Consider the following 14,401-nt stretch of genomic DNA (forward strand, 5'->3'; position numbering starts at 1 on the left):
GTTCTGGTCATACTTTTCTTTATTTACCCTTGTGAGATATCCTGAGTTGCCACAGGATAAAGTAGTGCAAGGAAATACGAAAGCTGAGGCAGGCAGAAAATAAGGAAGAGACCAGGGTGGATCAGAGGAGGCTGCAACAGCCAGAGCTCTCTGGTCTAGCCTGTGTTGCTAGCTTGGGGGGGACATGGAGCAGGCTGACAGGCACTGGGGCCAGAGACTGCCCTAGAAAGTGCTCACCCTAAGGCCTGTATACAGTATCTGCTGCTGGCTGAAAAGCCCAGCATTGCAAACAGAGCCTGAAAAATAAATTAACCTGGGAATGACCAGAAGCTGACATCAGGCAGTAAAGGAAATACTTTATGTACTCATTAAAAGTCAGCAGTCCCAGTCTTGTCAAAATATGTCCCTCAATTATTTGCATGAGAAGTACAATATTTAGCATAATGCTGGGATAATGCACAATAAATCAGGGATGCACAATGCTGTCAGATGTCTGGTGACATAAAAGTCACCATGGTGTTTCTCTTAAGAACTGAGGACCACTGCTGTTTCTGGAATCAGTTGCTTGTCAGGGCCAAAGAGTAAAACCATTTATAAATAAATTCACAGGAGGAACTGGAATAGTGACCAAAATCTCAGTCATAAAAATTTCAAAAGCACAGAACCAGGGTAATGCTGTATAATAAATTGTTTGCTGAAAATTACTTGCCAAGCTGAACAGGTTGATTCCCTTTGCACTAAATTTTTCCACTTCAGAACTGCTTGCTGTCTGTATCACTACGTCATTTCTGAGATCCTTTGCCATTCCTAAAGCACAGTCAGAATAATAGAATGTGGTTTTCCTCCTGCTTGAGAGGAACTACAGTACATGCAGTTGTGTAACAGGTAATCCTTGTCAATATACTGCACAACATAGAGGTTGCACTATCCCCAAATGCTTGCAACACACATGAAGTACTGCAGGTACCCAGGACCAAGATGAGCCACAATAACACAGGCAGTTGAGACAAGATGCAGATTTTCTGCTTTGGGGGAGGTCTGGTGGAGGTGGTGTGAGGTTCTGAAATAGGTGATTGGCTCCAGCAGTGTGTCAGAGCACCTGCACAAGGTATTAACACTCCCACAATATAGTCAACAAAGAGTTAAAGGCTTTGAAGTTCAACAGGCAGAGCAATCAGCTTCCTAGAGCTGTCTCTACTTATATCCTGGGTGGGTACTTGGTTGTGACTTGTCTCTGCTCTTTTTGGAGCTTGGGCTTCTGAACTGTAGTAGTTCATTAAAATAGTTCGGAAAAAAAAGAACAGCTCACGTTCCCAATTTTCCGTTGTGGAAATGAAGAGATCAGGTTCTGAGCTTACCTATTTCTACCTGTTGTAACACCCAGAGCATGCTATCCTCTTCCCACTGGCCATCTCTCTGTTTAAAAATGTGATAGGCAGCAACAGCAGTGGTGCAGCCACCCACCTATGGCATAAAAGCCTAGTGGTTAGAGCACTACCTCAGGAAGCCAGATATACTTACATTTGTATGCAAAAGATACCCAGGAGTGGTCATTTTCTTTTTTCTGCACTTATATTTTGGATTAGGAAGTGACTGTTACAGATTCCTTTTATGCCAATTACATGGTCTGAGGTGTGTTTTAGACATTTTCATAGCACAGGTAAGCTTCAAGCTCCAGAGGCAAGGGTTAGGTATTTCTCTCCATGATTTCTGGGTTGGAGAAGAGGCTGGGTGGGAGGCCACAGCCCCTTGGCTTTCATGCCAAACAGAGAGTAGCATAGTAGGTTCTAGGTGTCAGTGAGATTGGTTGGATGATGCCTTGGGTGTCTTTTGCTTCAGTGCCTGGATACTGTAGATTCTAAACAGAGTTTTAGTTGTCTGTTAAATTTCACACTGTAAAAAATTCAGCATGCAAATACTTAACCTCAACAACTGTATTTTGGTCTGCCATATTACTTAGTTGTTCAAAAGGGAACTTTATGAAAAGGAGTGTACAAAATTTAGAGTTATGACTTCTGGGTAGTGTATTGCTGTTTATTCACTTGTGGGAATAAATGATTTTCCAATAAGACACGGAGATGATTGCAAATTAATTGACACGGAAGAGAACCGTCGGTGTTAATGGTTTACCAGTAACCATTTTGCCAGTGCATATTGCTTTCAGTTGAGGGCTAATGGGGCAGGGGAGATTTTGTCCCAGTGCTCTTTGATTAGGTACTGACACAGTTGTAAAATAAAATCTGTACCTATTTGATACTGCGGGACAAGTACCTGATACATATTTCTGAGAAGAAAAACACTCTACATGGAGAGTGAAAAAAGAGTGTGCAAAAAACCAAAACAGTGTCAGGCAGTGATAGAGCTGATAGCCTAGACTTCAAAAATTCTTCACATCATTTTGTCATCTGCATAGCATATTTCTGTCATGATCGGAAATTTAGTATCTAACAAATGGCAAAAACAGTATAGAAAAGCCAATAATTCCTGCACACTTGAAGCAAGGAAATGTGACAGGTTCAAAGTATGCAGTGCAAAATTTTGAGAGAAAATAGATTATTTGTAGGTTTCCAAGGGCCAGTGGAAAATGCAATTACATAAATCAAGCAAAGTTGTTCTGAAAATTTCCTTTTCACTTCCAACAATTACTATGCCAACCTGGCTATTTTAGTTGAGCATTATAAAAGATCCAAAACATTTTCAGTGCAAATGCATTCAACTGCTAGTGTGCTAGAACTTTTTTATTATTCATATTGCTATTCTAATATTTTTTGCTAGTTTCTTGGGCATTGGCCTCAGACTGCTTACACAGTGCATTTGAGGTCTCAACCACAGAGAGGACAAAAGGGGGTTATTCATGTTCTTGGCTTCCTCAGGTTTTTCTTTCTTTTCCCCTAACTTGGTGGAACTTTTTCCAAAAACCATCTGTATGATGCTTCTTGTTTGAGCACATGCAGTAGATCAGAATTTGTCAGTGAAAAGGAACACTTCACGTAGTCCAAATCTCAACCAGCAAAGGAGTTTATATAGCTATGGCACTGCATATTTGTGTTGTTCATTATTCAAAATAATATTTTAGGAGATTGTCTATTTTCCCTGGAGTCCCAGTTCTAAGTAAAAATGTTAAGGCCTAAGTTTTTCAGTGTTGTGTTGGGAATAATGTTACTTTTGCAGCAGAATTCTGGGAGCAGACATTCACTCCAGACACTATTTCCTCTTCATGCAATGTCTGCCTGCTGTAGATTCTCATTAGAGTTTACCTCTTTGTCACTGATTATTTTTTAATAAGAAAATATGATCCATCATGATCCAGAATTAGCACTGAGTGACATGTGGGCCCTTAAGCTTTGACTTTGCTCCCATGAAAATTAATCACAGAGCTCCTAATGACTTGCTTATCATTAGCTGGGACGTCTACAGAGCAAATTCAGTTTGAGAAGAGTTTTGAGTGAATGGGAAAATCCTAAAGTGCCTTCCACCAAGGCTATGTGCCTTACTTATTTGCAGTAAGTTCCTCAAGCTTGTCTAAGTCCCCTTCGATTATTTGGGGTAACTTAAAATTCCTAATTGTCTGTGTTCAATTTCCAGAGAGAGCATGTGGGGCTGTGCCAGGTCAGCTGTTAACCCTTTTCGTTTTTTCAACTCCAGGTATGAAGCATTTTATTGTGTATTATATAATGTTCTGTTTTATTGATTAAGTCTAGTAGCAGTGCTTTTCAGGTTTCTTTCCCTCTTTATGTCATGACTGGGGGATATGTGGGGCTAGGCAAGATCTGAAGTTGAGTATTGCAATTGCTTTTTTTATTTTGGGACTCAAAGGGTGGTGGGAAAGCTGCATTTTTTTTTTTTTTAACACATCCTGGTGTTTAAAATATCAGAATAGAAAATATCTTGTCTGATGTTTGATAATGTAGTTTAAAATGTTCAAAATAGCCTACTGAAACTGAGTAATGAAGTTAATGTGGATCAATGTAGCTCGTGTTACAATGGGTCATTGGCAGTTACCGTGAAGCAAAGCCGCAAATGTAGGAAGAGCTCTTTGCCAACATCTCCTTGCTTTTATTTGAAGGAGGGCAAAATTTGAAAACCTTACTGTGTAATGTGCCTGGTAGATGCCCTGCTTTCAGGTGCAGGGTTTAAATGCCAATCCAGTGCGGGGGTGACTGGGAGGCTGCAGCAAGTGTTGTCATGCCATGAGGGCCCTCAGGTTCAGCCCACTTGCCCAGGTAGAAGTGATGTCAAATGACGGATGTACCAAAGCTGGTAGGGTTCCTGGTTTTGTGACATTCATTGCTGTTGTTGCCTTAGTGGGTTTTAAAATAGTGTGCAGTGAAATGTGCACTCTCAGTGTGCTTGCATGTCCTCCTCTCTTCTATTGTTTATTTTGTGAGCCTCTCAAAAGATTACTTTGGAGTTGTGTTTATCATGGGGCAAGTGTAAACCCATCAACTCACTGCTTCATCTACTCTTAGTGACCTGTGTGCCCTCCTTCTGTGGAGTACAGAAGAAATACAACTTCACACATTCAATATAAACAAATAAGTTGCAAAATAAATCAAATTCTTCACATTTATAAGTGCAGCTAAGCTTCATAATAAAATTAGGAAGAAGGCATGTTTTAAGAGCAATTACACTTTCAAATTGCTAATGAGTAGTCAAATACAGAAGTCATTCCTCAAGTCTACTATCTCCAATTTGCAGTTAATTACATTGCAACTGGTATATTTACATTAAAAATTTGCAGGATCTTATTACTCAAACATTTTCAAAGTAGCAGCAGGAGCAATTTCTCTGTTAGAGCTAATACAAAGCTTTTAAGGTTTCCTTGGCTATGAAATTGAAACGATACATTTATTTTTTTCAAATCCTTAGTATTTTCTTTGTTCTGATTGAATTATCAGTGCAACCTCAGAAATTGTTCTGAAGAGCCTACTAGTCTCTCAAAATGTTGTGTTTCTAAAATATATGCATATTTCAGATACAATTTTTAATGCAGGCTTCTTTAGCCTTCATTAAATTAACTATAGTATTCTGTGTATTGGATTCTATTCTGCAGGAAGCATTTTCAAGAAGGAAGCTTATGTTGTTCATTTTTTGCTCTTTTTTAATGTTGTCAGGATTTTGCTTTAAAAGTCACTCATGCATTTACGTGGAGAGTTTACACTTACCATAGTAATGAATATGAGATCCTGTTAATGAGGCCCCCTGAAAAACATGCATGGTTAGATGTAGATGAAGATGGCATAAGTCATCTCATGCAGCAATTCTAAGCTGCTGAAAGTTAGTGTGCTCTGACTAGAGTGAGATGAGACTGAAAGGTAATATTTGGCAAGGCAAATAGGTTCTAATCAAAACAGAAATTCGGAAGAGAGCTCTTGGGTTTTTGCGGCTTTTTAAAATAAAGGACCAGATTGATCAAGAAGTCACATCTGTCAAACCTCATGTGGGCCATGTGGACCTGCCTGTAGATTGAAAGGTGGGAATGAGATCAATGAGATTAAATTAAAGTCAGTGCATTATTTGAAAGTATGAATTCTTATGGTGCACTTACAACTGCTGGCACTGCTAGGAGTCTTCCTCACTGCTGGTCCTGGTTCTTGGGGTATGGCATTGTTGGAATTTGGGAACAGTAAGTGCTTGTCAGAAGTGAATTCTGCTTCAATTAAATGCAGCTATATGAGTGGGTATATTTCATTTGAATTAAATTTCATGCTTACCCAGGTCTGGGTTTTTTTCAACTTTGTATTACTAAACTTACCTTTTTCCACTAAATCGAAAGAAAGTTATTCTTCCATAAAATTACACTCAGAATTATGGTATTCCACTTAAGAATGTACCGAAGCATTCTTTGTTACTTCAATTTCTTTGTGATGCTGGAGGAGCAGAGTTGATCACAAAGTCTTGAAGAAACATTTTTGTAGGGTTTTTTCCCTATTTTTTCTTACTGGGTTCATGAAATCTACTAAAAGTTGTAAGTTTTACCCAAAACCAATTCCACATGAATCCGCATGTGCCGACCTCTGTGGATGGCCAGAGGATGGGACTGTTGCTTCAGTTCATGCGCATCTAACTGTTCATTTGCTCTAAAATGTGGAGTGTTTTGTCCATACTGCCTCCTCTGATCTACTGGGGACAAAGTGATAATGTGTGTGAGTTTCATGTGTTAGGGGCACAATGTGCGTCTTCATCTTTGATGTCTTGCAAAGGGTACTGCTTTTGCTCTTGTGTAATCTCCCCCGATCTTCTTTTTAACACCTTGTCCACAGGCTCAGCGAGATGGGAGATGTTTGGCAGCTGGAGGACCCAGATGCCAGATTCTGGAATACAGCTTTCCTGCATTGGCACGTGGGTTCATGGCTGGCTTCTTGGCTTGCACCTCTGCTAACTTCTTGGCTACTGTCTAGTTGGCAGCTGTGGCACTGCCTCTTGGGCTGTGTTCAGGTCAAGCTGCTTTGGAGTTGGATGGCTTTCCTGATCTGAATTACTCTGCCGGACGCCATTTTCACCTTAGTTTGCTTTGATTCTCCACTATTCTAAGATGAGCGTTTGCAGTGTTCTGTTGTATTCCTGTCATTTGTAAGACTAATTTGAAGCAGTCATTTGTCACCAGTTCAAAAAGAAAATAAGCATTGCAGTGCAGAGTACACTGCTTCACTTGCTAGCATTCCCATTAGTTAGTAAGAATGTTAAGGCCCAGGTCTGTGCTTGCAATTCATCTCCAGGACCAACTTGTTAACTACAGAGCACAGGCTTTAAAAGATACATTTCTTATGTCTAAACTTTGATTGCTTTCAGCCAAAAGTGAATCTAGCATCTGTCAAACAGAAAAAACCCACACACATTTGCAGAGGTAATCTGTATCATTTTTAAAGAACAGGATAAGGAATAATTATGATGATAGTAAATAGGAAGTTACTGGTAATAATTAAGAGCACTGCCAGCAGAAAATATTTGATCTTCTCTTTGCCTGATTTGGAATGTCCTCATTTCCCATTTTAGTTTTACCTCAGGTTTTTTATTGGGCTTTTTTGGTTAGTTTGTTGTGTTTTTTTGTTGTTTGTTTTTTTTTTTATAAATAAGATAATGAAAAATTAATGCATATAGGATAGCGAAAGCATTTGAAGCAGTTCCCTAAACTACATGTTTTCCTTCATGCAGCTCAGTGCAGAAACATTACTTTCAGTGGGAAAACCTGCAAAATCAGGAGGTCATTTACACTCCGCATACTTAAAATAAAGTTCAGATTAGTCATACCTACTATGAAATTTTCATTCCCTCTCTCAGCTAGAGTGGGACTATGTTGTGCTACACTGGAGGCACTGGTATCTCTGTTACACTCATAAACCTTTTTTAATGCTTGAGCAAGTAGCACTTCTGCTTCACTCTGAACAGAATCTTCTACCTGTATGTTAAGGTTAAGCTTTGCAGGCTGATCTGACCTCTGAGGAAGGCACTTGAATTCCTCATTATAGTCACTAGAGGGAATTGCATGTCCCAGAAACAACCAAAAAGGAGCCCTTACCCATCTAGTTTAGGTGTATACGTTGCTTATGGCCTAGGGAACGTAAGTGCTTCTATGGGAATACAGCCCAGTTACATCAGATCAATCATTATGGACTGTACAGGGAACCAGTAGGAAATAAGGGCATCATTTTCCCTCAGAGGTAGTCTCTGTAGCCCTTTCTGGATTATGATGGAGCAGAGATGAGTCTTTTGGCAAACAAGCTGGCAGCAGCAACAGCAATTTTGCCATTTCTGCAGATGAATTTCCTTAACTAGCTCGTCAACAGAGTGCAAGACGTGAGGTGTAGGTTCTCAGCACAAGCTGATTTCATTGGAATCCTTGGTGCAGGCCTAATCAAATGAGATACGAGGGGAGCAGTGGAGTGTCTCATCTCCCTTGCTGAATATGGGCAGCTGTATAGACAGGAACACGGAAGTCATGGGATGGGGAAGGAGAGTGGGTAAGAACCTGTATCCTTGCCTGAGCATGGGCAGGACTGGGACTGTAGCCTCCACCCTGGAGCAACACCAGGCCAGAAACAGCTGTGGCTATGGGAAGTTCAGACATGGAAAATGGGCAACTTCCAGAATGAGTATGTATGAACATGTGCCTAGTGGTTGGTACCCAAAGAAGCTCCAGCTTAACAGTGAAGGACCTGACCTCATGGGTTTGTGGGGGGTTGGGTAGGACCAGTCATGGGACAATGGGTGGGAATGGGGTCATGGACCTAGGTAGGCTTTTGGGTGTCTGTCTCCCAAATCAGGGTTTCAGCATGCCCATTTTCACACTCAGCACTTTCCAAACTGTATTTTCTTCTTTCAGATAAGCTTTCAGTGCTTTTTAGGTAGTAGAAATAAAGATGTTTTTCCATTACCTAGACTATTCCTTTTCCCTGTTTACCTGTTTCTGCCCTTTTGCCAATCAAAGGATGGGTCTGATTGTTCTTAATTTTTTCATCTCAGCCACAACGTTTGCCCCATCAAAGAGATTCTTGTCACTTTCTGTGTCCTAGGGGCCTTGGAAATCATATTCATTTATAAGGTTGAGCTGATTCTCTTTTTTCTTTTTTTTTTTTTTATTTAAGTGCTGATGATTGTTGTCCCTTATGCATTCTATTCAAGCAGAGAAACAATGTGTGCTGTTAAAAAGGGAAAATAAGCAACCACAAAGATGTTTTTCCCCTCTCTTGCACCTCCAGTACATTCTGTAACCCAGTTACTGTAATTGTTTTTAAACTTTTTTTAAACATGCATACTGTCAAGAGATTGCAGTAAAACAAGTGTTTCTCATAAGGCCAGTGAGACTGAAAGGGATGAAAAAAGATGACAGAGCAAACAGAAAATCCCATGTTTTGTTTATCAACTTTTTTTTTTTCCCCAATGGCAGATTCGGAGAAAGGATGTGTTTCCTTCAATGGAAGACTAGCTTAGGGTTTGCTGATTCCCAAGGCAAAAAGAAGGCATAGTTTCCAATTTGCAAGCTATTCAGTGTGTGTGATGAACTGAAGTCATTTGTGGATTTGTATGTTGCGTTTTGACGTGATTAAATGTTTTAAGTCTATTGATTTCATGCTGGGGATTAATGATGCTGAATGAAAGAGCATCAAAGAATAAAACGTGTTTACATGCTCGATTAAAATACCTTAAAAAAAAAGCCAGAGTACCTATTATTGGATAGGAATGTGATAAGAGAAGCACAGCACCAATCACGCATCCAGCATTGATAGGAAAACGCATTAACTTCTTTAGGCATAGAAAGAAGAAAAGCAAAAATTTGATAAGGATTGACTGTACCTTTCTAAATGCTTAACACTCGTGTTTGACTCGGTTTTTTTTGGAAGAGGGGATTAAAGAGGTTTCATTATCAGTTACCACAGATCTGTTTTACTGAATCAATCAAAGCATGATGCTTAGCTTCTTGGGATTAATGAGACGATCTTTTAACTGGAGAATTTGTTGGTAACAGCAATGTTAATAAAGGACAAGACCTAAAGATACTCAGTGCAGCTGCGGACATGAGATACAATAAAGATGGTGTTTGCTGCTTTGAATTTGCATAATACTTCTAGATCTGTTTGCCTTGGCATATTAGCTCAAAAACATATCATTATCTTAAAATGTTCATAGTGCTAATTGGTTTGTATCTGCTCTCTGCAAATGTTCCTAATGGCTGTCTAGATTCATGGGTTGTATCTGGAATTGCAGTTAGGTGTCACATTCTGTTTACCAATATAATAGTAGATGGAGGTGAAAAAGAACTATTTGCTTGTTAAATCCACCCTGTTGCAAGCACAATATAGGCTTTTCCAATAGTATTAAACTGTTAGCACCCCTTTTGTCAGCCAGAATGCCAGGCAAAAAATTTATTTGTGGTATATCTGTGGAGAAGGATGCCTTAATGATCAGGTTAGCATGTGAAATACTCGATGCAGGTGAAATTCTCCCTACTGAGCTAGGGAGAAGTTTAAATGTGCAATTTAATGCAGCTGAGTAAATGTCTGACAAGACCAGCTCAAGCACTCATTTGCTCTTTCTCTCCTGATGCTCTGATCTGGATTAGCATATGTAAGATAAATTCAGCATCAGTCCGATACACCCTACAATTCATTTGTCTCAGAATGGGGTTGAATGATTATCCTAGGTTTGAGGCGGGTGTGCTTACTTCGTGCAGTTTTTTTTTTTCCTCCCATTTCTATTGCTTATTACAAGACCTGAAGCCCTTGGTTACAGAACAAAGTGTCTGAGCAGTAACCAAGCTTGTGTAAACCCAAGAGAAGAGTAATGACTGTTCCTCGCAAGCTTCCTGCCTCAGTGCAGGTGCAGGAATCAGGAGGGCCTGAATAATTCATAAGGTGCAAATTAGCCCCAGCTTGCTCCCACTGCTCGAATTTTGCTTCTGCTTACCTACCCAGTTGCTAGAAAGAACAGAATAAAGAATGTTTGGGAAACTAGGAAGAGAAAGGCAAAGAGTGTTACAGTTTAAAGGCCAGAGTCACTGAGACTGCTGAATGCTGGGTGTGTTTGAAGGCTTGGTACTTGTTGAGGAATTGGACTGTACATTGATTATTCATGGAGTGTTTTCTCAGGAAGAAGGAAGCTCTGGGGACCCATTCCATTGCTCTTGGAGAAGAAAATACTTCCTTTTAAGAATTAGGTTTTTCCTGCTTTTATTGTTACAGTTTCTAAAAATTACTGGGTAAAAAAAAAGTTACAAGTTCTTTTAAAGCCTGTTAAGGTTGGAGAGAGTATGTATTTGTGAGAGAGTATATATTTGTGGTGTCGCTCAATTCAGGGGTTCAGAGAAATTCGATGAGAGGTTTTGGATGTTAGGATGTTTACTGCTTTGAGTAAATACGGATTCCAAGGGCATGTATGAAACTAGTTACATATGGAAATGCAGTTTGCAATAAGCTTATATTTTTATCAGAGACAGCATTTCTCTCTTTTAAATAGTTAGTGATGGTTACCTTTTCTGTTGGATTACTTACCTGCTTTTTCTGCCCAGAAGACCAAAATGAGAGGCAAGTGGTGTTCAATCTTTCTGTGACACAACATTGCAACTTGCCCAAACATCAAGTAAAAAGTCATGCTGAGCACTGTTGCCTGACACAGCTCTTGGAACAGCTTGTGTGTCACCATGCAGTACAGAGAGGAGCTGGCCTGAAAAAGGCAGGTTGTTTCTGCTATGTACCTGAATATCCCTTTGGCATCTCTCACGTGGGAGATGGAAACAGCTGACATCTCCAGCAGGAGCAGGAACAAGATTGTTAGTTTTCCCTATTGGCAGGTATTCAGATGGAAAGAGACTCTCCTAATGTTTTTGCTGTGCTGAATATGAAAAGAGAACAACAGCAGGAAAAAAGCTTCCTTTTATCGGTTTTGGAGGTTTTCTGTTTTTTTCATTTGTTTAGGGGTTTTTGTCCAGCATTCACCCCTTTTTTATCTGTCCCCTCTGCCCCGCCCTCTCTTGGCTCTCATGTGCAGCAGCTAGATCACGTTGCCATCATCTGTTTTTGTATTTCCCTCACTTGGGTTGCTGGAATAGGAGCTGGCTCTCATTTCTAGCTGATTCTGTCATTTCCGCTAGGCCCCAGCTTGGGCGAGTGCCAAGACCAACAGGTGATCCTTGTAGCTGCAAAGCAGCAGGAAGAAGGCTGTGCATGGAGGAGACAGTGCACCAGAGGGGCTGCCTGGCCCTGCTCCATCTTGCTGTATAATTAATGCCCCCCTCCCCAACCCCTCATACTGAGCAGAAAATCTGTGCAGAACAGCTCAGCTGTAGGGAAGATGGTAATAAAGAGTCCTGGAAGAATATAGGCTGTGTTAAGTGCAGAGATGTGCTCCCTCTTGGGGAAAAACTGTGGTTGGTCCTTTGCGAGGAACGGACAAAATTGTATTAGCTGCCCTAAAGTAGTATGTGCTCCATCAACCGTTGCAAGTAAGTAAGCGTTCTAGTAAATTTCGGTGTTATGCTCACAGGACTTCTTATTTGTATAGGAGCTAGTTTGTAATGAGGTGATAATTTAGTCAACCTTTTCTCTACAAGAAGTAGCTTGTGAAGTCACATGGAAATTATTTGGGCAGAGAGTTAAATCTGGTTGGGAAGGACCACTTCAAACTGTAGGACTGGGGGCAGCTGGAGCAGGAGCTGTACAAGCTCTGCATTCTCTGGACATCACTGATGGGGAGGCATGGCCGTGCAGGGCTTCGCAGGGATGATTTTTAGAACACATGAAAAAATTCCAGGAACCCTCAGGATGGCCTCAAAGAGCTATTTTTTTCAGAGGAAACTCCTAAAGGACTTTTTTTTTCTATGAAAGCAAAGTTATATTTAGTAGATGACAGTGGCTTAGCAAAACCGGTTTTAAAACGTATCTCCAAGACTTAGGTTAACTCCTTGGCGCATACCATGATGTGTGATAATGTGTCCCTGAAAACCGTAACTGCATGTTTGTGTTTGTGAGGCAGGCTGATGTTTTGAGATAGACACATGTTAGCTTTAATCCTCTGAAAAACAGATGATACCTAAAATTCTTTCTGCTCAGTATACATGGAAGCCAAATTGCTTCTTCCACCTGTGGGCTCACTGCTAGTAGTTTGAATGCTGAAGGTTTCATATAGACAAGGTTTAAGTTTTCTGCATGCACTTCCACAGGGAGTTGGGCTCTCTCAGTGCACCACAGCATGTTCCCCCAGCAAGGGGAGGCTGTGGGGAGCAAGGAACTGGGAAGCCTGGATCAGCTCTGCCAGTGAAACTGAAGTGCTGCAGCAGATCTGCGCAGCAGAAGCATCACTTTGACTGGCTGTTCCTGCTGTACACAAACAGCAGTGAGATCAAACTGTTATGAAACATCCACATATTTAGTAATGCTTCTAGCAGCTATCTGTCTGCAGTCCTTTTGACTAAGCCAGCAGCGGTTTTTCTTTGTGTTGTTCTGCAGTTTGTCAGCCATCCAATGGGGAGGAAGTGTGGGATACATTGCATCTCAGGGATACGTTATGTATATGCAAACCTAAGGGTGCTGCAAGACCTGAACTGGCAGCAGATTGTTCATGAATGCACGCTTCCCTTGGACATGTCTCTCTGTGCTAAATGGTGCATCTCGCTATTTTTTTCCTCTTGTGTCCCTTCCTTTCTCCATGCTGGTTTACTGCTCTTGTCCCCTTACAAAACCTCTGGTATATGAGGCTATTAGGAGGAAGTGAGGTGTTTCTGTCAACATTTTGTGAATTTTTCTCTTCTCTCCTCTGTGTCTTGGGAGACGATCCTAATCCCTGCATTTGCAGTGGGTTCTGGGCAAACCTGAATAGTCTCTGGCAGCCTTCGTTGTTACTCTTGCTTCCCCTTGGGTTACAGGACTAGGGGGAATGATTTCTTTCTCAGATGCTCACCCATGACTCTAGTGACCTCTAAAAAGCTCCATGGGCATGGCAGGATGTCATGGAACCAGAAGCTTTTATCTGTAGGGTGGTGAGGTGGCTGTTGCATCAGGAAGCAGCAGTACCAGTTGCGGAGGCTGGAGAGTGAGCAGGGATACTTCCCACCTGCATTTGGCTGCAGTATGGTTTGCCCTGGTTTGGGCAAAAGCCCTCCAAAGAGTGCTGCAGCCAAGAGAAAGGCATCCTTGGACGGCCTCCGGAAAGTCAAGTTTTCCAGTGCCTTTGGCAGGCAGCCTGAAGCAGATATATTCCTTATGCCAGCCCCATGGAGTGCTACCCCTCGCGGTTCTCCCTCCCACTGCAGCACATACCTTACCCTTATTAATATTCTGGAGGCACCAGCAGCATGCTTTGTTCTGGATGGAAGGTGGTTGTCCAGAGTGCAGGGAACTGTGTGGCCATTGTTTTTGTACTGGTAGATGGATTTGGTAATGAGCACTGTCGTTTTTCCTGGTCATTTTTTTCAATTCACCTTCCTCTATTCTGCCTCCTCCTTGACCTGTCCCCAGTGTGCTCAGCATGTGAAGGATGCTTTAATCCCTCTGGCACAAAAGAGGGAAGAGCTCTTGGTACACCAAGGTGCATGGTAGGGGCAGGCTCACACAGCATTGTAGCACTTCAGTGGGAATAGATCAGCTACACCAAGTGGTCTGCATGGTTCCCTAAACTGTGAGCCCTAGAAACCAAGAGTGAAACAAGTCAGTAACAAGTTGTTCTCGTGTGCACTGTGAGTGTGCAGAGTCCCTCATTGTGGGTTGTTGGTGCACTCTATGGTGTGCAGGGAAAAGAGCTGCTCCTGTGCATTTGGCCTACTGCATCTTGGCCCAAAGTCATGGATGTTATTGTGCCATCCCTGTGAAATTAGTGAAAGCTTCAAAATCTGTGGCTCCTGCTGCTGAATCCTTAATAGGCATATTTACTTTGTAACTGACAAAACTCTTACATATATCTGCTTTCAGGC

General features: G+C 41.4%; 1 protein-coding gene across 5 annotated transcripts in view; it reads left to right on the plus strand.

Moving 5' to 3' along the window:
- KLF12 (Kruppel like factor 12) overlaps nt 1–14,401 on the plus strand; it is a 198,440-nt gene that overhangs the window by 139,027 nt on the left and 45,012 nt on the right. For 4 of the 5 annotated variants that reach the window (XM_017731608.1, XM_017731609.1, XM_017731610.1 and 1 more), the window contains one exon: nt 3,586–3,645. The exons of the other annotated variant lie outside the window; for it this stretch is intronic. In XM_017731608.1, coding sequence (XP_017587097.1) covers nt 3,586–3,645 — 60 coding nt within the window. The remainder of the gene's footprint in view (nt 1–3,585; nt 3,646–14,401) is intronic. 5 annotated transcript variants of the gene reach the window in all.

Source organism: Corvus brachyrhynchos, unplaced genomic scaffold (genome assembly GCF_000691975.1).
Source record: "Corvus brachyrhynchos isolate BGI_N302 unplaced genomic scaffold, ASM69197v1 scaffold71, whole genome shotgun sequence".
Classification (NCBI taxonomy): Eukaryota; Metazoa; Chordata; class Aves; order Passeriformes; family Corvidae; genus Corvus; species Corvus brachyrhynchos.